The 27540-nt window shown below is 42.1% G+C and overlaps 1 protein-coding gene across 6 annotated transcripts in view; it reads left to right on the top strand.

Annotated features, from left to right (window-relative positions):
- MARCHF8 (membrane associated ring-CH-type finger 8) overlaps positions 1 to 25881 on the top strand; it is a 112559-nt gene extending 86678 nt beyond the window's left edge. For 5 of the 6 annotated variants that reach the window (XM_087767408.1, XM_087767405.1, XM_087767406.1 and 2 more), the window contains 6 exons: positions 3472 to 3522; positions 14745 to 14824; positions 15130 to 15975; positions 17914 to 18094; positions 21909 to 22056; positions 24508 to 25881. In XM_087767408.1, coding sequence (XP_087623534.1) covers positions 3472 to 3522; positions 14745 to 14824; positions 15130 to 15975; positions 17914 to 18094; positions 21909 to 22056; positions 24508 to 24812 — 1611 coding nt within the window. In that variant the 3' untranslated portion in view covers positions 24813 to 25881. The remainder of the gene's footprint in view (positions 1 to 3471; positions 3523 to 14744; positions 14825 to 15129; positions 15976 to 17913; positions 18095 to 21908; positions 22057 to 24507) is intronic. The other variant, XM_087767410.1, reaches the window with a different exon arrangement.
- The last annotated feature ends 1659 nt before the right edge of the window (positions 25882 to 27540 follow it).

The following is a 27540-nucleotide window of genomic DNA, read 5'->3' as shown; positions in this document are numbered from 1 at the left end:
GGCTTCCACAGTGCTTTTTCCTGAAGGCTAGATGTTTATTATTTTATTTGCAAAAGAGAATTAAACGGCACAACTAGACTTATGCACTGTATTACTTAGAGGTGTTTCTGTTGCTGTTTAAGGATTTTTAAAAAAATAAATAATTTTTTTGGTCCTTTGCATAAGCTGGCAAGAAAGCACTGTATGTTCCTTCAGCGGGAGTGCTACTTGAGTGGTCATAGTGAACTGGAAATTGCTGTTGCACGGCGAAACTCAGTTGTTTATCTGTTTTCAGCCCAACACATTTTAAAGTCTGCGTGTATGTAAACTGTGAGACTTGGAGCAGCTGTTTCAAAAAATGTCTCTGATTAGGAGACAGGCTAAGACAGGGTCAGTTGGTGTCCAAGGGCTGAAGCAATTTTATCTGGGTGATGGGGCTGCTTGGTAGTTGACAGGTCAACCAGACTGGAAAATGTCAAGTCTGTGTTGGATCTGGTAATGGCTATTGGGTCAGTTATCACTCCTTGGTGCTTCTCTTGCTAGTCGGTGTAAGTAGCCCACTAGAGTACGGATTTTGGCCAACCTGGGCTAAGGCTGTAGTGAATTTCCTGTTGACTTTATGGATGTACCAGCTTTATGTGGTAAAGCAACTGGGATCTGAAAGAGTGCTTAGGTGTCTAGGAGTCCTTTAGAAAGATCACTGATACTTAAATACATGTGCGCATGCAGTCCGTAACCCTTAAGGGAATATTTTTCAAGACCACTTTTTGTTTAAAAATGATGACTTTACAATAACAAAACCAACTGTTTGCAGTCATCTACTGACTGAAACCTCTGATAGGTATGTTTCTAACAGCAGATCAATAAAGATAATATGAACGTCTGTCTTTTAGAGGCTGCTGGCATCCATCAGATAAAATCAGTTCTGGGAGCAGAGCAGAAAGGATAGTTTCTGTGGCATGGCTAAGAGTGTTTGCTCTGCATCATTTACCATGTTGTGCAAATATAGGTCTTGTGCTCTAGCCTGTTCATGCTTATTGAATTTTACCACATCCTTTTCAACACGGGTGCTTGTGTGAGTTCAGTCATGCTCCCTTGCAGGCATCTTCTTCAGCTAGACAACAGCATTTGGGGAACGTTGAGTTAACGTGAAGAAACCTCGGCTCTGTTTAGTTTTGTCTTCAGGATTTTCACCCAGAAGTCTTTGACATCTAGGGCTGGATTTGAGACTGTCACCTGTGTGGAGCCTTATGTGTTGCTTCAGGCAGGCTTCTTGGTCGCGGGTCCCAACTTCACTACAATTTCCCCTTGTCCCACGTAGCCTTGCTTTGTTTACCTCCCTCGCATCCCTGGAAGGCCAAGCATAGCCTGCTTCCCCCTGCACCTCACACATAGGCAATGACAAGTTTTTGCGCTTGCCAGTTTGTGTTGGTCTCTTAGTCATAGCTTGTGAACGTGTCCCTGCCCCCTTTTTTGTTCCTTCTGTCTTCCATAGCTTCAATGAACTTTTTTTTTTTCCTGTTGCTATAGTTACACTGCCTTGGATGAAATCAGCTAGGTCCTTCCCTTACGGTTGGAGTAAACTCTCAGCCATACTGGTTCTGGCAGTAGTCCCGTCCAATGTTAGTCTTCACATAACCATTATGTCCATATTTTCAGGAGTCTTTACATGGTCGTTTCTGCTCCAGGAATACTGTTATCTATGTAACAAAAGCTCATAGTCATCTCAAAAATCAAACTCAGCCTTGCAATGTGCAAATCTGGCATTCAAGTCCATGGTAATTTAGGCCACAACTATTTCAGACCTTAAACTGATCCTTGCCGATTTTTAATTTAGCCATCAGTCAGAATTGAGGGGGGTTCCCTGGCTGCTTCTCCTCTCTTCTTCTGAGAGACTATTTTCCTGTCTTCTAGGTACTCAAATTCCTACCTACAGATGATTTCAGAATGCTATATTTGCTTCCTCACATTTTTAAGGGAGGAAGCGCAGTTTATATCCATCAACTGAGGCAGTGCCCAGGACTGTGTTGAGAGACAACTGGTATTGTAAGGAAGGGACTGGCTGCTTTTGTAAGCATATGCTGAAGTTTTTGCCTTGCCTTCTCTTTTCTCAACACAAAGCTTTGAAGTTGTTCTGGGGATGTGCTGTAGGAGGGAATGTCTGGGAGTGCGAGGATCTCAAAAGTGTGGGTGTAGCATCTGGGTGCTGAGCCACCCGGGTTGACTTGATGTGGGCTTTCATCGTAGCAGGTTGCTTGAATTATAACAAACCACAGGGAGAAGGTCTGAAACCAGTGTGTTATATCCAAGCTGATCTAGGAGTAACTGCAGTTGACTGAGTTTTATCTGTCCCCATTTGTTATCTATGCAGGACTTCTGATCTCAAGCTCTGTCTGATCAGCCAGTGCCAATGAGAACTGAAAGAGGGTGCTGTTAAGTGTCTCTGTTAGGTTAAATTATCTTCAGGAATAAATGTGAAAGAGTTTGGTTCCTAAAGTCCCAGGTGAAAGGATGCACTTCTAGAAACTCTAATCCAGCATAGAGTCCATAGAAGAAAGTAGTAAATTTGCCCTCTTTTTCAGGGCATTTAAATCTCAAACCAGTTTGCATCCCAGCTTCACAGACTTAGAGGAGCATAGATACTGTTCTGTAACCAACTGTTACGACTTGCTCTGTTTGTAATATTTGTTTAGAAGAAAGTATTTCTTGTTGGATTTTATTCAGAAAAGCTTTTGCAGAGCAATTTCTAGGCTCTTACCAGTGGAGCAATCGTGTCCGGTTATACTTGTGGTAAACTCATGTTCAGAAACCAGGAGCCCTTAAAGGATGAAATATCTTGGTGAAACCTACAGTTTATTTTGGTAGGAGATAAGATTGTCATCCTTATTGGTCAGGATCTGTGCACTGAAAAGTGAGTAACATACATTCGTCACTGATTTCAGTTTTGAGAATTGCAGCTTCTGCGTTTCCATCTTGTATGATATTTCCAGTTTAAATCTGAGTTCTGTGGTAAATAGGAAGTTCCTCAGTAATTCTGCTTCATCTCCTGAAATGACATGCATGTGGTTATTCACAGTTGTTTCTGGACGTCACTGTGATACTTTTGTTTTTCTTTAAGCAAGAGCTTTCCGTTTTAGTGGTTGGATGTTTGCCTTTGGATGTAGATAAGGCAGGGCTAAGAAATATCATTTCCAAAATAGATGCCATCTGAGGAAAGGGCTTTGCAGTATTCATAGAGAGAAGAAATCATTGTTCCAGTATTTCTCAGTTTGTACTTGTCTTGCCTATGTGATTTTCTGCAAGGTAATATCTTGTTAAGCAAACAAAGCAATTTAGTGATTGTGGTAAATCAGGCTGATGTCAATAGAAGCAACATCCTTAAAAGCCACAGCTGTAAGACTTTCTCCATGGAATTTGGTTTCTAATTATAGCTTTAGAGTATCCTTATAACTGTGATTTGTTGCTGCAGTGATCCTGTTCTTCCTCTTTCAGAACGAGAAGGCTTTGGGGCATTCCGTGAGCCGCTCTAGTAACATCTCAAAGGTATGTTCCTCGATAAAACTCAGTCTTTGATAAACTTGGGGATACTGAGATTTCTTTCATTTCAAAACTGGGGTGATATATGTGACAATGTGACCAGTAGGAAATGCTTCGCATGCCTGCCTGTCATTGATAGTCATTCCTGAAACATTAGAACTCTCAGGTGTTTTGCAGACTCTCTTTACAGGTCAAATGAAATGGAAGCTACAGTAGGTTTTCTCTTTCACACTGTCAGCCTCCTTAGCTTGGTAGGAGCAAGATAGAAGGCAGATGCCTGAGATCTTACCTTGGGGGAAAATCGCTCCAAAAACATCACTCAAGTATGTTCTTTTATACCATAAGCTATCTGATGTAATGTTCTCTGTAAGATATGTGTAGCCATGCATCCTGTAACATGTATTGGATATGTGGCTAAACATTATTTTATTGTCACTTCAACACTGCATTATTATTAGTACTATGAAATGCTTTGTTATCAGGGCATGACTATGTAAGTATTTTAAAATATTTGCTATTACAGGCGCTGATCTTGTACGGGAAGCATGATGCTCTACCCATTCTAATCACGCTTCAGCATGTCCAATGGACACATTGAAAGCACAGTTGCTTTGTTATGCCATTAGGAAAAAGTATCTTCTATCTAAGATAACTTATTACAATACATATCCTACTCCTACTTCTGCATTACAAATCAGAAGATTTTTAATTAGCTGGAAGCCTGACACCTTTTTTCTTACATAAATACAGTTGCTTAAAACCCTCATGCAAGCAAGGCTGTGCTGATTGACCAGTATTTTTCATGAGGTGCATAAGAGCCTCAACCCTTTGTTGCCACTATTGATGTTGCTGGTAATAGTGACTTTTAATGAGAGTCTGAGTCATTATGGCTGTGACAAGCTCAAGTCCCTTTTTTCTATTCTGGGTACTTCAGGATATAGGAAGCTATTCATGCCTATCTCCAGCAAAGGAAACAGTGGCTGCACTTAATTTATGGTTTATATGGGCACAGACAACTTTCACTTTGGAGCAGAAAGACAAGATTACTGGGTATCTTAAATAATGAGCAGAGCAACTGTCCAGTGCACAAGGTATTGACCAAGCTGAAGGTGTTGTTATCATGGAGTGATGTGGGATTTTGTTTCGCATTCAGCATCAGAAAATGTGCATTCACAGAAAGGGTTTTGAAATACATACCATGTGAGTATAACTTCTCATCTGTGCTTTTCTAAAGTGGGACTGTGCCTGTTCCTTCTCACCCTGGCTCTTCTCTTCTTAGGGATCCTTAATTGCATTTTCAGGCATTGTTCAGCAGAGATGGTAGTTTTATCATTAAGTGTCATTGTACTTTTCCCAGACTGTCTGAAATTCAGCACAACAAGCCTTTTGGCAGCAGCAGTTTGGTAGCCATACAAAGCTGCACAGTTCATTCTTAATTTATCAAGAACTGGTAGTGCAGTGGGAAGGACCTTGTACTCTGGCAAAGCTCTCCCTGGGAGTGCTGGCAAATGAGACATCAATATTTGCATTCATCTTGAAACACTGAAATGTTAATCGTGATTGTTGTGTGTTGCAAAAGCTAAAGTTCTCAAGTGGAGCAAAAGTCAGCTATGCCAGTTCAATGAGTGAGACTTTTTGGTTGCAAACGTGAGCTTCCCAGAGGTACTGATGTTCTTACGGCTCCTCTGTCACCTCTGTGTCTGATCCGTTCTGTGCACTTACTCCACTCTGGAGATGGCTTCTAACAAGGCCAAGAGGTGGAAGTTCTCTTGGTGAAATCAGTCCCCTGATTTGCCAAACACTGCCTTGTGCATCGAGGCAGTTCTGTGCTAAGCTGCAGCAATTTATTTTGCAGTCTACAGGTGGGTTGGCTGTTGCAAGCAATTTGTAGGACAAAACAGGAAAGATTATAGTAGTGGGATGCTGCGTGGAAGCTTAAGTACATGGAAAAATTTTTATTAGTTCTGAGGTTTAATAGGAAAGTGCCTTTTATTTTTGTTTAGAGTAGTATAACAACCTGGCCAATAAGGCAGATTGAATACATGTAAAGGAAAAAGTATGGAAATGCTTGGCTGCCTATATAGCCCTTTCTGAAATCCTCAGAGCTTGTTGATACTACACCATTTTAAGAGGAGCTATTTAACCAAAGTTGAGTTTAATCAATTATATGCTGCATTTCCAGATATGTTCGTGTGTGTGTGTGTACAGAAGTAATGATCACGCTTCCTGCAAATGACTGTTTCAGCTATTCTTTTTCCACCCAAATGTAGCTTACAGCATAGCAATGTAGCAAATCTGCTACAAATGCTTGGCACTGACACTTGATTCAAAGCCTTTCTGGTGCTGATATGTCATTATGAACCCGCTGTGATTATTACTGTGTATCTTTCCACTGCTCTCAGTTGCACAGTGCAATATGAGTGGAAAGGATTGAGTCAGAACTCAGCCTCTAGCCAAGAGAGGATGCTGTGTTACTTGGTGTGACCAAGGAAAGCAATGCCCTAGGGCTAAAAGTGATCGAGGAGGGAGGCAGACAGATGGTGCCACTGAAAATGAGATCAGCTGGTAGAGGTAGCAGGACCTCTTCGAACATAGACCCCAAGTGTTGGGGCCAGGTGGAGCCATCCCTTGGGAGGAAGGGGCAAAAAGGCAGTTCTCCAAGAGGCAGATGCTAAGAGAGGCTGAAGAGATGCTAGTACATGTGGTTAGGCCAAGAAAAAACAATCACCTGAATACTTGGCTAGGGACGGAGGCCAGAAGCAGCAGAAAAAGGAGTAGGGAATAAGATGTAGGAGGATCTTCATATGGTGCCATTAGATTTTGTGCAGTCTGTTGCACGCCGGGGGATGTGGCATTCCTCCAGGCCCTTTTTTGCTTTTTTGGTGTGTATATTTCAAACACTCCTTTTAAATCTGCTCCACATGAAACATTTGAATTTCTGGAATCTTTTCTATGTTTGTTTTGAAATTTAAAAAAAAAAAAAAAAGTGTTGAAGGCAGGTTGAATTGATTTAGCCATGGGACTTGGACATGGCCCGATTCCCAACTTGCCCTGCTCAAGCACAGTGATGCTGACTGAAACACCCCTGATTGGCACAGGGGTATACAGCCCACGTCCACATCTCAACTGTTTACCCTAAGCATTTTTGCTAAGAAGCCACCTTTCACTGGTAAATGCCTTCATCATACAAGCCACACAGAGAAATAATTAAGCTTTATAGAAGCTTTGTCCTCTAAATATAGATGAAATTGACCCTAAACCACAGCTAGTCACTGAGAGAAGCTAAAAAAGGGATTTTCACAGTGGTGGTTATTCATGCCCTCTGCTCTTAGATAAAGGAATTGTGCTTACAAGCAGATTAAATGAGGTTACTAACAAAGCTGGTCTGTAAACAGTTATCCTTATATTAGTGATATTGTTTAGCTTTAAAGTGTCTGATAGATCCTGAAGCTGATGATGTGACATATGGAAATATCTTCAGGTCATCTGTGTGCTGTTCCTGTCATCTGATTGCTCTGGAGGGCTGATTTTAGCATAGTGGGGAAGCACTGTAGTCTTATTTTCATGGCCCTCTAAGGGATAACCTTTGAAAATGCTAATACTGGAATCACAGCAAAGGAATCAAAAGTGCACTCCTTAAAAAATGTAAACGCTTTGTCTTTTCTGAAGGCCTGTACAGTTTTATCTTTTGAGCAGAAGCACACTGTAAAGTATTAAATTACTCTTGGGCTGAATGGCAGCCAGTGCAGATGCAAAGTGGTAGCCTAAGCTTGCTATGAAATTTAAAATCCATTTGGGCTGTTCATCAGCTTGGAACAGATTTAGAAAAGCATATGAATACACACGTCCACTGTTGCCTGAAGCTTTGATGGATTCAGTGGGCGTTCATCCATGGAAAAGCAGTCCAGGTTTTTCAGTCACAGAGCTTAGCTGTCCTGTAGCCTATCAGATGACTAAGGCTTACTGAAAAGAACTGCTGCTCGAAGGTGTTCTGTTCAGGTACATGAGCCTGGGGGTAGGGAAAGAGAAGTTGCTTAACAAAATAAAAAAAATCCTTCTACTGAGCTATTGGGGGAAAGGAAAAGACAGGAAAAATTGTATAGTGTGAAGATTAAGGTATGCTCTTTTCCCCACCCACAAAAGCAAGTAATCTCATGCTGGTGTGCAGCTCAGTCGTGTTCATAAGGAGTGCAACAATCTCCCTGTGCTGTGATAAATCCCCTCTCCTGGGGCTGGATTCTTACTTCATATAGGTATGAGGGCAGCCTGTGAAGGAGGAACCTGCAGGAGTTTCCTTTCCTCTTTTGTTCCCTCAGTCCATTCAAGGTATTTTGAGGAAGATTTTAAAGTCGAAGGGCCATTTTTTTTCTTCTTCTCCCTGCAGAACCTGTGTAGTTGTTACTGGGTTTAGTCAACATTAATCCTGTGCTATAGGCAGGTTGAATTACACTTGGGGAGATTTTGAAAGTAGAGATAGCCTCCTTTCTCTAGTGCCTTCAGCTCTGGTATCTCTAGAGAAAGTTCCTGCCAGAATCTTCTTTTAGATTTCTTTAGGAAGAATGAGGGGAAGCTGACTTCACTTCGCCTCTAGTTTCTAGACGTAATTTTAATTATAGTCATATACATTATATAAAGTATGGAATAAAATTCTTCCAGCATCTGACTGCTGGTCCCTATCGAATAGTTGCCAAAATTATATGGTAGAGTTGATCATCCTGAAAATTTCAAATGCCTCTTTCCCACATCTTCGCCACTCCCCCTCCATTTTTTTTAACCACTCGTCATTCTAATAATGCATCTTATCCCAGCTAAAGACACTTGATTTTAATATGCAGTGGAAGTCAAAATGGCACGAGTCTGATAAGGAGAATTTAATGGAGAAGACCAGAAGTTACTGATGGTTGATCCTGCCATGTTGGTATTTAGGAAAAGCTTTCAAAATCAGCCTGTCAGCAGGGCTGTCTGCCTTTCACAACATCCAGTCTGTCTGTAGGTGGCCTGTTCTGGCTATCTCAAGTGTCAGGTTAGTAAACTCGGCACAGCTGGTTGGTCTCGTTGCACTGCTGCCTAGGTGTGCTAGTCCAGCTGGAGGCCTCCCTTGGCGTGCGTCTGTTCCACAGATGAGCTTTGGTGACTTTACAGCTGCAGTGCACTTTTGCAAGAGCCATCAGCCAATGAGTACATGGAATACAGCGCATGCTGAAAGCATAAAAACACAAATAGGTTGCATCTTGGTGGATGGCTGGAGCCAAGCAATTGTATTTGTTCTGCAGTGGCTGGAGAGAAATGGTGGATGTGTCCCTTGAATTTAATCGAGACCTCCCTGCCTGCCTTCAGCTCAGGCTCAGGACTTCTCAGCATAGCAGGCAGAACTGAATTTTGCCACTGTGGATGAGACGGGGCTGGGGCTGCCCCTGTCAAAGGGAGGGGAGGTAGACAGGCCAGGGGTGGCACAGTCAGATTCCCTAGGTCTCTTCGTAGATGTCCTTTCCCTATCTGAAGACTAGCCAGGTTAGCTGTGGAGCACCTTGCAGTGGCACTTGGTGCCTTTTTTCACAAGGCCCCTGTCACTGTTGTTTTCTTTCCTAGATCACTGTCTGTACCTAGATCCTGCCAGAGGAACAGGTATGGGGTGGTTGGTCTTGATTTCTGTGGTGTAAACTAAGGAGGGAGCAGAGCCTGGGGCTTTCACTGCCTCCAGAGATGTACAGTGCAAGATAAGTGCCTGCCATGTCCATGTCTAGCAGCAGCCTTGCCTTCTTAATACACATTTAAATGGGGTCTGTGTGAGAGAGATAAAATAGCTCTTTGGCAATGAGTTCTTCTAAAACACAGGGTGTGATAATGGTCCCGCTGATTCTGTCTTTCCCATGTGCTTCTGCCACATTTGTCATTGTGATGTGTTAATACCAGGAGAGACAAATGTGATCCAAACAAAACTCCCAGTGGCCCGTTGCAGATCACAGCACTGTGATCTTGGTGCTGCAAAAGCATCGCAGTGCAGGGGGATTGCTTGAGCCTCAGGGTGGGGGGATTAAGGGTAGTGGGCCTCGATCACTGCTTGTGCTTGGGACAGGACAACTCCGGGGCAGTGGTGGGAGGTGTCTCCACTTAGCCAACACATACTATGGTTAGCTGTGTCTCCTTAATCCCCAGAGGGACTGGTGGTAGTTGAAGTTGGCTCAGTGGAGACGACCATGACTGTGCTCCCGTTGTTCTTACAGGGAAGGGAGGCAGACAGAAACTGCTGCAATAGTCTAGTGGCACTGGAGATATCTTTTAGCATCAGTCTTTTTGACAGCAGGTGCAACTACCTTTTAGGATTTTTATTGCTCTCTTATATATATATATTTATATTTATATTTTTTTTTTTAGCCCAGCAGAAGAGCGTAGTTTTGAAATGGGTTCATCACAGTGTAAAATAAAGGCAAACCCACAGTCAAAATGCCAGGTTGAAATTTGGGTTGTGGACTGTTTGGCTCCTTGCTATATTGCTAAATTTGTGTTTGTCTGAAGCTCCTTGTGCTGCAGTTCCTCCTGAGTAAAAGACTTAAAATTATACTTCTTTTCTCTAACCCTTTGTCTGCCCAAAGGAAAGGTGTACTCCGTTATTAAATGTGTATAGTGCTTAGTATGTTAGTTTCAGGTCCTTAGCTGAGACTTCTAGGTGTTTTTGTAGCACACATAGTGGGGCCGCAGTGTTGTTCCTATTCGTGTGACACCTAGAAATGAAGAAGTTTGCAGGACAAACCTTTTTTTTTGCTTCCTTTAGACTTCCATCAGTGGAGGAATTCTTTTGGAGTTAAGTTGTTTCTAACTTTTTACCTTCAATGAATAATTTAATAAGGTTTTTAGAATGATAGGCCCTGTTCTTGAAAATGAGATATAATTGCTAGTACTCAAGCGCAGCCCAGAGTGAGATGACAGCAACTATACTCAGAAGTGCCATCTTGGATAAGCGGGTTATCGTGGAGTACACCCAAGCCATTGGCATGTTCACTATGGCTCACTTCAAAGATTACTTGTATTTTCTGAGGCAGGGTAGGGTTTTTGGTGTGCAGCATGTAATCACAAATAGGTAATCAGAAAAGGCTGAGTTCTTTCACCATCAGATCACACTGTTCATGGAGTGGGGGCAGAATGAGAACAACCAGCTATGGGAGAGCACATTTTATATATATATATATATATATATACACACACACACACGCACACACATATCTATATATGTAAAAAGATACATATTTCTTCCTGATGGCAACCCTCCAGAGAGCTGTAGGCTTCCAGGGATTGCTGCTTTCAGAGTCGCTGTGATTATCTAAACACCAGTGCAGAATGCCACACTGTGACCTCACTGAATTGCATTAGATGGGAATGTCAATATACAAAATTAACTAACTATTGACCTTTAGTCCTGAGCTATTTTAGGCAACCAGTCTGACTGTACAGGGTAACTCACTAGCACATAGCTCCAAGGGGGGTCAGCGGAGGTGATACTCCTCCATGCGAAGGGCATGAAAGTCCACAGAGATTCACCAAGCGATTCTGGGGTTAGAACAGTCGAATTCAGGCTGTCAAGGCTTGGGCTACCCATCACATAATGAGCATGGCAGAAACTTCCTGTGACAAGGAGTGCTTTAAAACCTGCTACTGTTGTCACCATCGTAAGTAGCCAGTTCAACCAATGGTGCTGCTACTTGGGAGGCTGCTGCTGGGGCATTAAGAATGGTGTGTTCCTGAAGCTACAGAGTGGCAAAAGCTTTGACTGCTTATTTTCCCAGCCTCTCCAAAGCTGAGCCTTGTGTGGGAGCAACATCAGAGCTCCAAAGTAGCTAGATCCACCTCTGTTGCATTCACCCATCACATTGCCTCTTCTCTTGCCCTGTTCTGGCCCAAGGCTGCCAGTTTTTCTTCTTTTCTGTGGTACCTCTGTGCCTGGTAGCTGCTGTATCTGAGTCAGTAAACCCAGGCGAGCTGTATGGACTGGTGAGTGTCAGCTGCATGCACCTCTGCTTCTAGGACTGGCAGAACTTACTTCTTGGGCTCTTGGCAGCAGCTTGCCTTTTACTATGCTCTTCTCTTGTCAGTGCGTTGTGCTTCGCCATTAGAGACTCATTGCTGTAAGCGACTGATGTTCCTCCAGCAGCTGAAGCTAGGGAAGTGACTAGCATTAAACAAGCTCAGTAAAAGAAGTGGTTAGTTTTACCTCACCTCGCTATCCTAATCTGATTTGCAATGCAGCTGTGTAAATAGTTTCACAAGCAAAAAGCGTGGGAGGAAAGGAGGACAGACTGAGAGACTGGAGGCTCATTGAACCATGGCTTTTGGTGGTAGCCACAGCTTAGGTTAGCTTAAACAGAGGGTGGGGTGTAACTTCCTCTGATGTTTTGTTGTTGCACTTTGTGGTGCCTTTCCAAGTGTGTTCACTTCTGTTCATACTTTGGTTGCATTTGCATTATGTATAAAGATGGAGCAAAGGACCTCCTGTATTGAAGCAGGAAGATAGGAGGAAAAGGAAATGTGCCTCTCATGTGGGGTTTTTGCAAGCTGTCCTGAACAGTGCTGGCATCTAGAAACAGAATAGTGAGCTTGAAATGCAAATGAATTTCCACAATTTCTTGTTTGTCCCAGCCTTTTGAATTCCCAAGTGGCGAGACTTGGACACTGTCTTGGTGCCAGGCAATTGAATCAAGAAACCAGTAACATGGTTTTGGAAGGGAAATTTTGGGTCATTGATTCTAGTCATCTGCTATTAGGCTGTCACATCATATATACCGCTGTCTTTTTTTGGAAAGCTTCATTGCTAAAGCGAAGGAGTAGAGAGATTGGGTTCATTCTAAGCAGGTTACCTTATGTGATTTTCTCATAACATAAAACCCGAGACAGATTTATTAATTGATTTGTGACTTCATTTCCAACAATATATGGCTCTATTTCCATGGCAGAATGCAACATGCTGTTTTACTGGTTCAATATTTTGTTTTTAGAAGATTGCTAAATATGTCTTTTTTAAATAATTCATTATTTAAGTCTTATTAATTATCATTTGCATGATTATAACAGCAGATTTTAGTGCGTCAGGTCTTTCACTAACTTGTCAGTCTTTAAAAAAAAAAGTAATTGCTGCACAAAGTCTTTTTAAAATATAGGATTTGAAGTCAGAGATGTACCTGCTTTTAGGAGAGGTTAAGCATCAAATAAAGGACAAATTTCCTAGTAATACCTGAATTCACCTCACTGTATGATCAGCGTCCTATATTGTTAGCATGCGCAAGTGGTGTAAAATGTAAAGAGCCGTAGTTTCCAGGATAAAGCCAATAATTGATCTTTAAATCTTTAATTTGTTTTGTCACAGTCATAGCATAGTTCAGTTTGCTTTCTGGCCCAAGGTTATTCTCTTCGTTTTTTATTCTATACATGTACCTAGCTGGGTAGGATGGGAAGTAAGTTACAGTGTCTTGCTGCGGATCAAGATGTGTGTGTTTGAGTCTTGCCCTCGACTCCTGCAGACCCAGCTGTAAATGGATACCTGTGTTTTTGGGCTCAGTGCACCTGAGACATCCCAGTGTGAGGCCAGATACATTGCTCTCTGTAGTGCTGTTGGCTAGAGGAACAAAACCTTAACAGATGAGTCCCATAATACAGAAGATGATAGTTGTATCTGTGTTTATAAAGTAGCATGTGTATCCTAGTTACCCATCTTCTCTCGCAAAGAAAGAACATTATATTGTGTGACAAGGAACCTTGCTTTTGCTATGAGAGTGTAAAAGCCTGCAGCGGCCTTGTTTAAATATACCATAGGGGCTTTCAATAAATTAAGCATAGAGTTGAAGAGACCTGAGACAGATACAGCATGTGTGTGTGTGTGTTTCACTGTGACCAGAGATCATGAAAGCAGTGATGACTGAGCTAGCTCTGGCATCTCAATCTGAAGTACAGGGCTGGGCACAGCATGCTTCTGTGGCAACACACCTTTCACAGCCTGAGGTCTCTCCTAGTCTGGCTTTGTGCACTTGCCTGGCCCAGGTCTGTGCTTGGCTGTGCTGGTTTTTGTGCAGCCCAGCGTGGTGTTGACACTTCTGTTGTTCTGCTGATTGCATTGTTCCTTCCTGGGTTTCAGACTTTGCTTTGCAGATCAAGAGAGCTGTAAACCTTTGTCTGAATTTTGAAATGTGAGCTGTGTTTTGCAGCAGTGGGTGAGCAGCACAGCCTATCTGGCAGCTGTGGAACATGGGAGAACCAGGTTTAAAGATTCTCTGTTACGAGGTTATCAACATAGGTCACCTCCTTGCCGAAACTCCTAGGAAGAGTTGAGAAGTTTCTGTTAGTGACCCACAGAATATAGCAGCAGAAAAGGCCTATAATAGTAGCCCATCAAGTCCCAACTCTGAGACAATGATCGTTCTTATCGTATTGATTTTAGAGGCTTGTCTGTTAAGTGTTAAATATGCCAAGAGCTTAACTTTATATTTTTTTTTGGTTAGTTCAGCTGAATGCTGAATTCTGAATTCTTCAGTTATTCTATTTCTCGCTGTGCTCATTGGGTCTTACGAATGTGACTGCTGCCACACCTCTTCTCCAAGTAGGTGGAAGACCCTGTCAGAGTAAGAGCAGGATGAAAGGTGTCGCAAAGTACAAAGAGTACTTCAGGGAATGGTCTGGTTTGGCAGATGGTGCTCATGTGCATATGCTAGTAGGGAAAATAAGTCCCCAAATAGTGTCTGAGTTACTGAATTACTGATGGTACTGTCTGTGGGGGGGGGAAAAAAAAAAAAAAAAAAAAAACAAACCAAAAAACCAGCCTCTAATCTCTTGTCATCATTATAAGTGGAAGGATTAGCTATTATGTGGTAGCTAAATTCCGACTAGTCTATACACACGCCTCCATCTAATTATTCTAATTACTGTAGCATTGCTCATTTCCTGAGCTATTCTTCTGTGCAAGGTTTGACAGCCGGCAGGTTCTGCTCCAGAGATGGCTGCATTTGACCTTGGGGCAAAACATTTCTGTTCTGATTTCTACTTTTCCAAGGATGAGGCTGTGTGACCTCCCTTTCTAGCATTTGACAATAAAGCTGCTTTCTTGCAGCTAGCCCTTGAATATCTGATAGAGTGATATCTGACTCCATATGCTGTGTTTAACCCTGACGGTGACTGCTGTGCATAACAAACTCTTCTGACTTGTGACTTGCTTTTTTGTTTGTTTGTTTGTTTTAATTTCACTGCAGGCTGGAAGTCCAACTTCTATCTCTGCCCCTCATAGCTTCTCTCGGACTTCTGTTACACCATCCAACCAGGACATCTGCAGGTAAAGTGTGTTGTTTGCATGGCTACAGTGAGGCTCATGCGAGGTTCAAATTAAGATAAAACAAACCTCAAAAAGCACGTGTATGGGGAAGTAAGCGATGTGGGGTTCCCATATGAAGCATCCCATTTGTTTGACTCGACTGCTGTCTAACACTGCTTCGTTGAATCCCACTGACTGTTCGGCCCCGCTATGTTTGCCATTCCCACACTAGCCGTAATTCTCATTTCTTCACTTTTAATTATATGTGTTCTCTTATGTAATTGTTTTTTACTTTCTGTGCTTTTATTCCACTGTTCTGCATGCAGTTCCAGTGCAGTGTTTTCTGAGTGTTGTCATCACAGTCCAGTGCAGTCTGCTGTTGTCTTGAAAAATCCTCACTGCCAGAGCCCTCTGACACAAGGGGTCACTGTGACAGTAATCTGTCAGGACACGTTACATGCAGCAAAGAGAAACTCCCGTGGGCAGGATCGGGGCCAGGCATTCAGGTCTGCTAAGAATGTAAAGCCCACCCGCACTCTGAAATTCTCCAAGTCCCTCAATGACGTGGACCAGAAGGCACAGAGCACCAGTGAGTGCTTTGACTATGTGGAGCGAACACGCTCAGAAGGCAAATTGACCCCGACTCAAGAGCAGTGTTTAAGGATTAACAAATTTCATCTTAAAGAGAGGAAACCGCTGAATCTCAGGCCTCTTTCTTTTAGCAATTCTAAGCACTCCTACATCCCTTCCCTTTCCAACTACTCGAGTGCATCGGGAGGAGCAGAGAACCACAGCGCTGTACATATCCCCTTGCTGGAAGACAAAGTGGACCATGACACCTCAAGGAGCAAAAAACTGTTGCGTTACCTTTTTTCCTTCTCCCACACCTCCAGCACCAGCAGCCTGCGTAAGTTCCACGAACTGGAGAGCTATTCCAGTCACTTCCAAGCTGAGAAATCCTCCAGCGTGCTGGTGGAAAGCACAGACTTCTGCTCTGATGATATGGGAGACGATGACGTCTTTGAGGACAGCACCTCAGTGAAATTGAAAACAAAAGAGCAGCGGGCGCCGCTCTGTTCAGTTGAGAAGGACAGTGACCTTGACTGCCCTTCCCCCCTCTCAGAAAAATTCCCCCCTCTCTCCCCTGTTTCCACATCGGGGGATACCTGCAGGTTGGTTTACCAGAGAACCACCTACCTTCAAGCCCTCCCATGTGCGGTGGTGACCGTTCTGCTTTCCTCTGCCTTTGTGCTGTTTCTGTCTTTTCTGTCACCTTGCTTTAATATGTGCGATTTGAAGCATGCAGCCCTCTCTCTGCTGTCCTGCACCCCTCTGATGCACTTAACAAGGCTACTAAGCAAAAGAATTTCCTTTGGAGTCAAATAAATTCTCTAGCAATTTGTTTGAGATTTGGGGTTCTGAGATGGTATTTTTCTCTTATCAGTGCCCAAACTGGGAATATCATGAGAGAACCAGCTATGCATATTAAAGGCCAAGCTGAATATGTCTTGGATTTTAATGAGCAATGTGTTGTCCTCACAGTCGCTGCTGGTTTGGTCAAAGGGTGGGGAGTCAGGAAAACAGACTGTTTGAAAATTGCTTCTGAGAACAGGTCAATATAGCTTAAGATTTTTTTATTTTTTTTTCATCTTTTCCTCACAGTTTGTATCCCACCACACTTTTTTATTTGTGAAAGGCTTTCTGGATGCCTTAGTCAAAAGGGGGATCTGAGTGCTGGGTGTTAGTGGTGGGCCTGTGTGATGTCCATAGTGTGAGGTCCAAAAAGGATGGGTGTCTTTGTTCCAACTAGAGAGAATCATGTGCACAGGTGGTGGGAACAGCCAGCTCTGGACTGTCTTCAGGGTGACTTGTCTGCCAGTCTGCCCCATCCCAGCTCCAAAATGTGGCTGAGGAGCAGGAGCCACCAAGTACAGGAGCATCCCTCTACCTAGCATTTCACTATCCTAATTTTTCTCCTCCCTGACAGCACTTTCTGAAGCTGGCTTTGTTACTACTTGCCAGTATTATTTGATTTCCCCCCTTGTTACCAGCAAAATCTAGTTCTGTACTGGCTTGTCATCAACAAGACGCTGTTGTAATCCACCCACTCCTTCATTTCCACTTGCCAGCTATCAGCAAGGTCGCAAGAGGCAAGATGCTACACATCAGTAAGAGATGTCAGTAATAGACAGGGATGGCAGCATGCCAGGATGTACTTCACATATGCTTAGTAACTTATATTCATTCCTTGGGCTCCTTACCATCCCCCTTTCAATTCATGACCTCTTCCACATGGTTAGAAGGACTCAGTGATGTTTGATGCAGCCCAAGAGTTATGTATAAATTGAAGCTGGAAATCAAATGCCAGCACCTGGTAGTAACACTGTATCGGGTGTCCCTGCTGTCTGCAGTTAGGCTGTGAGGGAAATGGGGAATTTTGCAGAGCTGATGCTTCCTTAGCAGCTCTTGCAAAGTAAGAATTGGAGAGTAAAACTATTAGTCCATTTCGAGTAGGTGTATTTTGGGGAGATACAGTGCTGCAGCTTTGCAGTGTGGATCTGTGTCTTAGCAATTGGCACTAGAAATAATCACTTCTCTTGTGCAAAATCCAGGCTGTCTAAATTAACTCTTCATGATACTGGGGTGGGCTGTTTCACCATTGGTTTGGGAATTTTGGTTTATCTTCTGTTTCAGATCGTAATCCATGAGTAGCTGTACCTCTCTGTGCATATTTTGTCTTGAAAGTGCTGTCTGATCTGTTTAAATGCTATTTTCAGTTAAGTGCTGTTGTTCTAGATGAAGCGTTGTCATTTCTTACCCTGTTTTTGCTTTCGGATACTGCATTTCTGTCAGGCTTTGTGTGTCCACCTCATCCGTTAGAAAGCAGCTGTCTAGTTAGCAGTGTCTGCCCTCAATTATTTTGTGCCTGTGTATGTGCTTGTGCAGCAACGGAGTTCTTTAGTTTTAGCTCCTTTACGGAACGCATTCCTTTGATATGTATGTCTCAGAATCCTCAATGGACAACCGTGTGTGATCACAGGTATTACATGCCTCTTCCACATCCTTTCTGCTTCCTCTTCTCCTAATGAGCAGCTTTGCTTCTGATTCAGGATATGTCACTGTGAAGGAGATGATGAGAGCCCTTTGATTACCCCCTGTCACTGCACGGGAAGTCTGCATTTTGTGCACCAAGCCTGCCTGCAGCAATGGATCAAGAGCTCAGATACGCGATGCTGTGAACTGTGCAAGTATGAGTTCATCATGGAGACAAAACTGAAGCCTTTGCGAAAGGTAGGCACAAGACCTGCTTCCCCAAGGAAATGCTTTGTTAAACACAGATCCACTTTGAAAAGAGACTGTCCCTGACTGTGAGCCCCCAGCACTCCCCACGTATTTATCATGTTTCTGTGGCTCCTTAGCAAGTCTGGTCAGTTTTGTATAGGTGAAAAAGGATTTAAATTAACACTGGCAAATTCAACATCAGTGGAATCCAGCTCTGTGAGTTAGCTATTGTAGCCCAGCAGCACTCTGTGTGTAAATGTACATACATACACATATACATATGTGCATGCAGCAACCTGATTTTTTTCTTTATGGTTACATTTTAGAGCTGGTGCACAAAGATACTTGCTGTGCAGTTTTCCACATTTTTTTTTCAAATATGGAGTTTTGTATTACTGTTATCTGCTTTAGTTTGCTGCTCCAAGATCCACATGGCTTTTAAGTTCTCTTGAAAATATGAGGATTTGAGGTTAAACTTACTTTAAATCACACTTTCTGAGCGCAATTTGGTTAAAATTTGTAGCTTTTTTTCTTTTTAAAGGAGCAAACCTATTTTAGGGAAAATATTACAGTGTAAGTAGAAGAAGGTTCACCAATAAATGTGTTTTCATTTTTACCTTTTCTTAGACTGTGAATGACCAGGTTTTAGTACTTCAGGTTGCTAGAACCTGTATTTTTGTTTCATAGAAAAGTAGCTTTCGTAAATCTGGTGACTTAAAGTATAGGTACTTAAATGCTACTTGTATTGTAAGGTCAGTTTTGTGCTTGTATCCTTTTTGTTCTCCCACATCCTCCGGGCTTTGAATTTCAATTGGTCCTTACCATCAGGATTTTGAGATGGAAGTCACTGGTATTCTTAGCACAGACGAATCTTGCCAGATCTGCCAAAGTGGAAGAGATTAATAACAATAACCTCAGTCTGGAACTAGAATAAATGAGAAACATTAAATTCAATTATGATGAGCCTAAATCATGTAGGGTGGGAAGTCTGGACTGCAGCTATCCAAAAGCTGTTATGAGAACTTGTCCAATTCCTAAAAGTGACTCCTAGTAGAAAATAGAGCAGATTTCAAACACCTCTTATTTGTTTACGGAGATGTACGGTCTGCAAAGTTATACAGCTTAGTATGTCCAGTTGATAGGATGATCTCTGCTTATTACTGCGGTGAATCGTTGCCTTCTAAGAACTGCAGATTTTTCCTCAGTAGCCCCTTGGCGCAGAGTGTTACTACACCTCTGAGCTGCAATATTGGCTGTCATAGGCTCTGTTACCTGCACAGACAATACTTTGCACAGCCCAACCATAGAGCATTAAAGAAATTACTCTAGAGAATCCCCAGTAAAAAGAGTTGCTGTAGTTGGCAATAGGCTGCTGTTTTTTCTGTGCTTTCTCTGCCTGGAGTGGGTGGGAAATATTTTCTAACTATTTGTGCCCTATGAGAAAAAGCTGTTGGGCACCTTCAGAAACGAGTCACTCAGCATCATTTTTACATCCGAAAAGGTCATCTGTGGGAAAGAGACCAGATGCCAGAAGGTAGGGACAGAGTCATAAACAGAAGGAGACGAAGGAATTTACCTCTCAGATATATCTAAAGACTCTTTTTAGAGATTCACCTGCAGCCAGAAGATAAGCTGCCTCTGTATCTTCAACTCAGCCTTTATGGTATCCTGTCAGTCAGGAGAAAACAGTCTGGAACTGGTGATTATGAACAGGATGGGACAAATAATAGGGCTTGTGCTTGTCTGTAGGGTAGGAATGGAATTAAACTTCCTCAGCATCTTAAGGTTGTATTGCAGCACTGGGCTGTTCAAACACTAAGTTACTAAGGGGAGAGGATGAGAAACAAAATGTGTCACAGTTCAAATGAAGATGAGGGGAGACAAGAGAGGGATGCTCCATTTTAAAATGACAATTAAAAAAAAGAAGAAATTAAATCTAAATTTTCTGCTGAATTTTTTGTTTTAACAACACTTCAAAAACCCAGAACGGCTGACTATTTTAACTGGGAAATGCCATGTGCTGTGTCATCGGAATAATGCAGCAGGAACCTACAGATTCTAGTTTCCTCTCTGGGCCAGTGCATAGTTTGCAGAATATCTTCTCTTTTGCTGTGCAGTCATATCTCTTGAAGAGATGAGGTGGTGCAGGTTGGTTTGGTGGCTGTGGAGCCGGCAGTTCACAGAAGGTATTGTCCAGTGGAGGAGCTCAAGCTGTGGAAAAGAGAAATATAAATTAGTCAAAACACAAGTCCTCGTGGCTCTGTAAAAGCATCCACGAATAGATTTCACATGCTTACTTTTTGACAAAATAAGTTAATTTATACTTTCTAGCAAAAGTAAACACCTTTGTTTAGATGCAAAAGCAATTTTCTGTTTAAAATACAACATCCAAAGGGAATGTTTTGTCCTATCTTTTTCTAAGAAGATTGAAAGAATACAGCTGTCTAGCATGACATGAGTCTAGCATGTCATTGCTGAAGTCTTCAGTTCTTGTGCCATGATGAGATTTGGATGCCCACAGAACTGGAGGTGTGGCTTGGACTGGCCAAAGAGATTGTTTGTTGGCAAGACAGAGAGGGTTTCAGGGTTCAACCATTCTTGTATTTGTAGCAGTGGAAACAATAATTCGACATAATGGGTGATCTCAATCACACCAGTCAGGTCATCCTCACTCTCTTCCACGTTATTCCTCCTTTTCAAAGTCTTCTTTTTCTACAAATTATTCTAGGAGACATCAAATGCACCTCTCTAAAAACACATAGGTATGTATGAGAAGCTTATGTGCCCCAGCATATATTTTGTGAAAGTGTGAGAAAAGCTTATCTTAACTCTCTATTCCAAGCAGATATGCTGAGGGATGTGTATCCCACATGCAAAAAACTTTCATTACGTACATAAGGGAAATTGCCAAAAAATAATTAAAAAAAAAAAAAAAGCTGCTGTCTCAGGTAAAAAAAATAAAAGCTGTTTTTGAACATTTCCTTGCATATTAGAAGCATCTGTAATAATTATCTAGTTTCCTTGTATCTTTCCTAAATGACAGCAACCTGACTTTGTGGTTTCTATTTGGGCTGTATAAACATTGATAGATGCAGGATTTAATTTGCTGCATCCTCTCACTTACAAAAGCTGTCATCCCAGTTCTACTGTATATTCTTAGGGCACATGTATTTAAGTGCACTTGAAACACTGAAAATAAAATACGGGTGTTGCTGCTGTAAGTAGTGTTAAATATACGTGAAGATTGGATGAAACCCCCAGAGGTAGGAGGTGAGAACTCAACAGCCTCGAGCTGAGAGCTAAACAGCTTCACTGTGCACTGAGGGACTCTAACGAAGCTCAGCGTGAGATGTCTTACACACACTGGTCAATTGGATCATGTACCACTTTTATTGCAGTGTTTTATTGAATGCCTGCGTGAGCAAGAGTACCCTTTGCCACTCACAATGCTCAGCTGTGACTGTGGGTACCTGCTGTTGAGTGGGGAACACATGAGGGAGCAGCCTTGCTTGCGGTGCGCAAGGCCAGTGTCCTGGAGTTGTCCCTGCATGGGTAAGCAGGGTGCAGTGACATTGTGCTGAGGCTCCAGATCGGAGCTGATCACTGGAGATCCCCTCCGGTGCCAGGATGGCTCCCGTCACAGCAGGGTGAGCTGCCAGCCATCGCACACATGCTGTGGTCAGAGCAATAATGCCACCTGACTTTTAAAATCCGTGTTAGGAGGAAACTGGTTTCCTGCCTGGTGTTTGTTCTTATCAACATTACTCTCTAGTAACTACAATAAACACTTAATCTCTTGCTCTGCTTCTGGGTTTCTTGCCAGTGGGAGAAGCTGCAGATGACGGCCAGCGAGAGGAGGAAGATCATGTGCTCTGTAACATTCCATATCATTGCCATCACCTGCGTTGTGTGGTCTCTCTATGTCCTGATAGACAGGACCGCTGAAGAGATTAAACAAGGACAGACTACTGGTATGTTACTTGCTTATCTTCCCACTTATTCTCTTGGAATAATTATTTATCCTGAATGCAGAGAGGATGTGGAGCACGAGTGTGCACGTAATGTTTATACTTAGACTAGTCAGCTTTAGTCTGAGGTTGGGTTGGTTTAAAAGCACAGTTCTAAAATGATTTAGTTAAATCATCTGAAAAAATTCATCTGTGGGTGCTTTTTAAGTCTATTTCAAGTCAATTTAGTTTGCACTTGTGAAATGCACAGATAGGAGAGCTAATCCACTGTAGCCAGACACAAAATTGCACTGCCTTAGCTAATTTAGTTTTGAATTGGAACATTTACTGAGCAGATAAGGATGTAAGCATTTGTTTGCTGCTATGGCTACCTTTTAACTGGCCGAAACCAGAACAGTTTTTAAAAAGAGAAAGAGGAACCTATGAGGTAAATCAACAGGGTTTTCTTTCTATTCAGTCATCTGTGAGGTAGGTTAGCACAAGTTTCCTGTGAGAGCCATGTTAGACTGGAGAAATTTTTATGAGTGGTTGTGCCTGAAGCAGAAGAAATTCCGGTTGATTCTTAGGCCTCCAATTCATGCAACTGAGATGAGGTGCACTGCAATTCATGTAGTGGCTGCCACCCCACTGCAGGGATGTCTTCATTTCTTGAATAGTAGGTTTTCTTTAGTATGCCAGCTGTAAACTTACCAAACTGAAATCTGTTTACCTGGGTATGCTGGGCTGCAAATTTGCAATTCTCACAGAACTGTTTCTCAGGCAGCTGAGCTGTCCCGGAGGGTGGGGACAGAAGGGATGGGGTATCTACCAAGGCTGGGAGCTATTAGAAGGCAAGCCGTCTTTGCTCACAGAGCATTGCACGCCAGCCAGACATGCAGGTGGAAAATGTTTTGCTGGTGGTTGAAGAGCTGGGGAGGTAGCTAAGCATCAATAAACCTGCAAATCCACAGAGCTGTTATAGTCTCTTCAGAGCAGAATCACACTTCAAACTGAACAGTTTTGCTGTGTTTCTCATTTGGGCTGTAGTTTGATTGTTCATGACTTCAGTCAGGAAGCTGCTTTGAAGGAAATCTTTTCATTTCTGTTCCATCCAACCCTCTCTCTTCCATGTACAATGAAAATTGTTGGCCTTTCAGTGTAAGGTTTCCATATGATAATGAAAAGCATATGCTTTCAAAGATTTATCAACTCCAGGTTATTTTAGCCAATAAATATATGAGATGAACATGAATAGGAGGAATAGTGTGAATATTTAGTACATGATATAGTGCCTTCTTTGCACCATTCATTTGGATTCTAAATCTGGGGAGTGCTGTAATGAGCTGGCGGGTGTAGGGAGTGTGTGTGGGTATACGTTCATGTCTGCAGATGGGCAAGCATGTACTATCACTGCCTACAGATGGCATCAGATAGCTCACCTGTGAATCAGAGGTTCAGGTATTAATCACAGGTAGGATTTCATCAGTAGTCACACTGCAATGCCCTTTGTATTTTGGGACTAGTTTTCATTCCTCCCACACTGCCATGCATTTCAAAAGAACACCGGCCTGTATCTTGGTAAAAACTTTGAAGACTGGGAAGGCTGTGATTTTATTCCCTGAGAAACCTGCTAGTGCATGATTCAGCATGGTTTCATATCCATCTTGTGATGCCGCTTATCTTCAAAGAGGAGAGAGGCTGGGTGGATACAGTACCTATGTAAGCAGAAGATGTATAAAATGGTTTCTCATTTAAAAGGAATTGATAGAGATGTAACAAGATCCAATGTCTAAAAGTTCAAGCTAGACAAATTCAGGAAAAGTAATGGTGGTCATTTTTAATGACGGAGAGTAAGCTTGCCAGAATGCTTCAGCATCTCCAACACTTTCAGTTTTGCATCAGGAGAGACACTCTAGTTCAACTACAAGTTACTGGATCTGATGCAGATAAAATTGTCTGGTCTGCATAAAGAACATGTCAAGCTAGATGGTAATAATTGTTCCCTTTTGAGTTTAAAGACTATGACTCCATGTATTGTGTGATCGCAGAGTGGAACAGACTTCTTGGTCACTGAGTTGAGTCTCCTGGTATGAAGAGGAGACCATGCCATAGAATCCCTTTTATAATCTGATCCAATTTCTGTTTAAAAACAGATGTAAAAGGACCTAAATGTATTATTGGCTGTTGCCTTGACTCTGTGATGGTGCTGCAGAAGGGCGCAGACACAGAGAATCAACTGTTTTGTTTTTCCTGTGGTGGGTGAGAATAAATGTGATACGTGAAGTAGAAGTCTGCATGTGTTTGACTTGAAGGGGGGGAAAAAAAGGCCAAACAAGAAAAATGGCAAAATAAGAATAGTTTGCATGGTCCAAACTCTGTGACAGTTTCCTTACAGGATGTTTTTGGGAGATCCAATGTAGTCCAGCCAATATTGACCAGGTCCTTTTTCTTCTTTTTTTATTTTCTTCCTTCCAGGGATTCTAGAGTGGCCATTTTGGACTAAGCTGGTGGTTGTGGCTATTGGTTTCACTGGAGGACTTCTGTTCATGTATGTACAATGCAAAGTGTACGTACAGCTATGGAAGAGACTTAAAGCTTATAACCGAGTAATATATGTACAAAACTGTCCGGAAACTAGCAAAAAGAATATTTTTGAAAAACCTGCACTAATGGAGCCAAACTTTGAAAGTAAAGAAATGCTTGGGGTTCACCATTCAGACACAAACTCTTCACATTACACAGAGCCAGAAGACTGTGCTGCAGATATCCTTCACGTCTGATTGCTGGGTGGGAGGGGTGTTTCTGTATGTCCTTGAAGATTTAAAATATCATTGTTTACTGCAAACTGCTCTACCTTTTTAAAATCGACTAACAGCTGAGGGCTGGCGGATGAATTTTTTTATATTTTGTTTTTTGTTGGAATTTTTTTAAATCCCCTTGGCATATCTGTCAATGTCATCATGGTTGCATACCTCTCAATGTTCTATCTCTCGTACTGGCTGATCAAAGAGCCACAGATACTGAGTAGAATGAGCCTTGGGTTTGGTATCAAGCAAGCCACTAGTGAACTGTCATCAACTTCATGGAGTCTGTTACTTTAGAAGATGACTCTAAATGATACTGGAATATGTGTAGAGTGGGGTTGGTTTGTTTACTTGTTTGTTCTTTAAGCGTGATGAAGGAGGTTTTCCCAGATGTTGAGGGAAATGAGAGAGCTAGAGTCTAATCTACTGCTAACACTGCCACTAACGTTTTGTCTTAGGCAGCAGGTGTAAAATTTTGCTTTACATATTGTGATGAGACTTACAAAGCATATAGCACTTTTAAAAATCTTTATTTTGTAATATGTATGTCAAATGAGAATGAAACTTGAAAGAATGTGTCATTTTTGAAACATTACTTCATTCTTTACCCCATCTGTTCTTCTAGAACGTAAACCTCTTGCCTTATAAAAAAAAAAAAATTAAAAAAAATTCCAACCTGTGATTTCCACCACATGCCCACATTATCTTACTAAACATAACACTAAAAAACTCTGCCTCTTTGGGTTTCCTTTCAGGAGCAATTTTTTTCAGAGGATATTGCACTTGTGATTTGTGTATGGGGAGTAGTGGATGTGTACACTGTTTGTTTTCAATGCGTAACGGTTTCAGTGCTCTGTTTTGGGGATTGGTTTTGCTTTTTTTTTTTCAACAGGTCAGACCATCAATACACCTGCAAATATATATCTGATGTAACTTTAATTCCAAACCATTGGCAAAGGGTTTGTTGCTATATTGGTAAAAATGTGAGCTGTTATGGAAAAAAAGATACTTAGTTAATACAGCTGAAATTGGTTTTCCTTCTTTAGTGCTGTGTCATGTGTGAATTACCCAAGAATTTGACATTGTCAGGGGAGATGCTGAGATCAAAGTCTAGGAAGTAAATATTGCACTAAGTGGATGAGTTCAAAAATACCTGTCTGGTTTTAGTCCTGATGTGATGCATTGCGTGGTCAGAGAATAGTTTTGTCTGTGCTTTTGAATTTGGGACTGGCTTTTTAATCAGTCCACCTTAATGAAAAGAGAGGGACAGCTTTAAAATCTGTTTACAGGGCTTTAGCCAGAGTTGCCCAAAGCCGGGGGTGTCTGCTGTTAATTCTCTTGACCAACCTGCTTCACTGAACCACTGTCCAGCTTCAAGCCCTCAGTTAACCAAAGTCTCAGTGTGACTGGAGCAGAAACGAAGCCCCATGAAAAGTCAGCACACGGGGCCTCTGCATTTGAAAGCTGACTTTCCCTACCTGAGCCCTATCTAAATCTGTAAAGGCAATGATAATCTTCTGGTTGGTCTTAGTAGGAGTTGCCTGGACATCTCAGTTAGGTAAAAGCTTCTGTTTATTTGTTGAGATACTGAACTAAATCCCCAGCTCCGGTTCAGGTTTTATGTAGTCTTTTTCAAGTACAACTTCCATTGGGCAAGTTCTTTTCGTAATGAAAGTAGTTGCTTTAAGACTTCCCAAAGAATAACAGTAGGAGATCAGTGATTTTTTTTTTCTTAAAATTTAATCTCAATTTATTTCTGAATTAATATTTTAAAAGAAGGCAGAGAAGGGACTATGGTAAGAGAACACACACCAGTGGTTTCTAAGACCTGTTAGAGGAAAAGCGTGTGTGTGCATGCGTGCCTCCACATGGTCTCATGCTTGAAGCTTACTGGCTGTGATCTTCATGAACAACGTGGTACCTTGTTCTTGAGATGTTTTAAAATACCCAGACCTCTAGGCAGTCCTAGCAAAGCTGCACTGGCATGGGTTTGTGTACTGTGCTAGGTACCAGGATGTCCCATGCTTACGTGATACAGGCAGACAAACCCTGCATACCCTGCTAGTATCAGGGCAGCAACCTTCATGACTATACACATGTAGAGTTTGTTGCCTATGCCTGCCGTAATTTAAAGTGCAATTACTTGGGCTGTTTCCTGAACTCTGCTGTGGGTGATCCTCTTCTGTTAGAGAACCCAGATAATATACTGTCTTGTTTTGTTTTCTATTTTGTTCTGTGAAAAGATTTACTAGATAAACTCAGGTAGGTTAAATATCAGGTATTGCACACCATCATATTCTTCTGAAATGCCCAAGTGCACAAGGCTTACATGCCTGCGATATGCTCACAGCTGCAAGATGAACAGAATCAGCTGCTTACTGATGCTGTGCGCATTCTCATCCCATCTCTGGCCAGCAGATGAAACGAAAATGGGACTAGTTCTGGTATGAAACCTGCTGGTTTTCAAGCTCGCACCTGAGAGGCACTGGTGTCTGACTGATGTTCTGACAAGTGCCGATACAGCATACTGTAACGTGCTGGTCCTGTTTCAGTCACTGTCATACACGATTCTTGGTGAAACATTGTGCAATCTCATTTGGTGTTTTGGAAGCTCCACGTGGCACATGCCAGGTAGTGTTCAGTGTATTCAGGATACTAAAGGTTTTTGCTGTGCCCCTGTGTATTTTAACTTGGGAAGAAAAAT

The sequence above is a fragment of the Nipponia nippon genome, unplaced genomic scaffold (genome assembly GCF_047370975.1).
Source record: "Nipponia nippon isolate SJK-2023a ecotype South Korea unplaced genomic scaffold, ASM4737097v1 scaffold_3, whole genome shotgun sequence".
NCBI classification, from domain to species: Eukaryota; Metazoa; Chordata; class Aves; order Pelecaniformes; family Threskiornithidae; genus Nipponia; species Nipponia nippon.
Note: the sequence above shows the minus strand (reverse complement) of the source record. Positions and strands in the feature narration are given on the sequence as shown.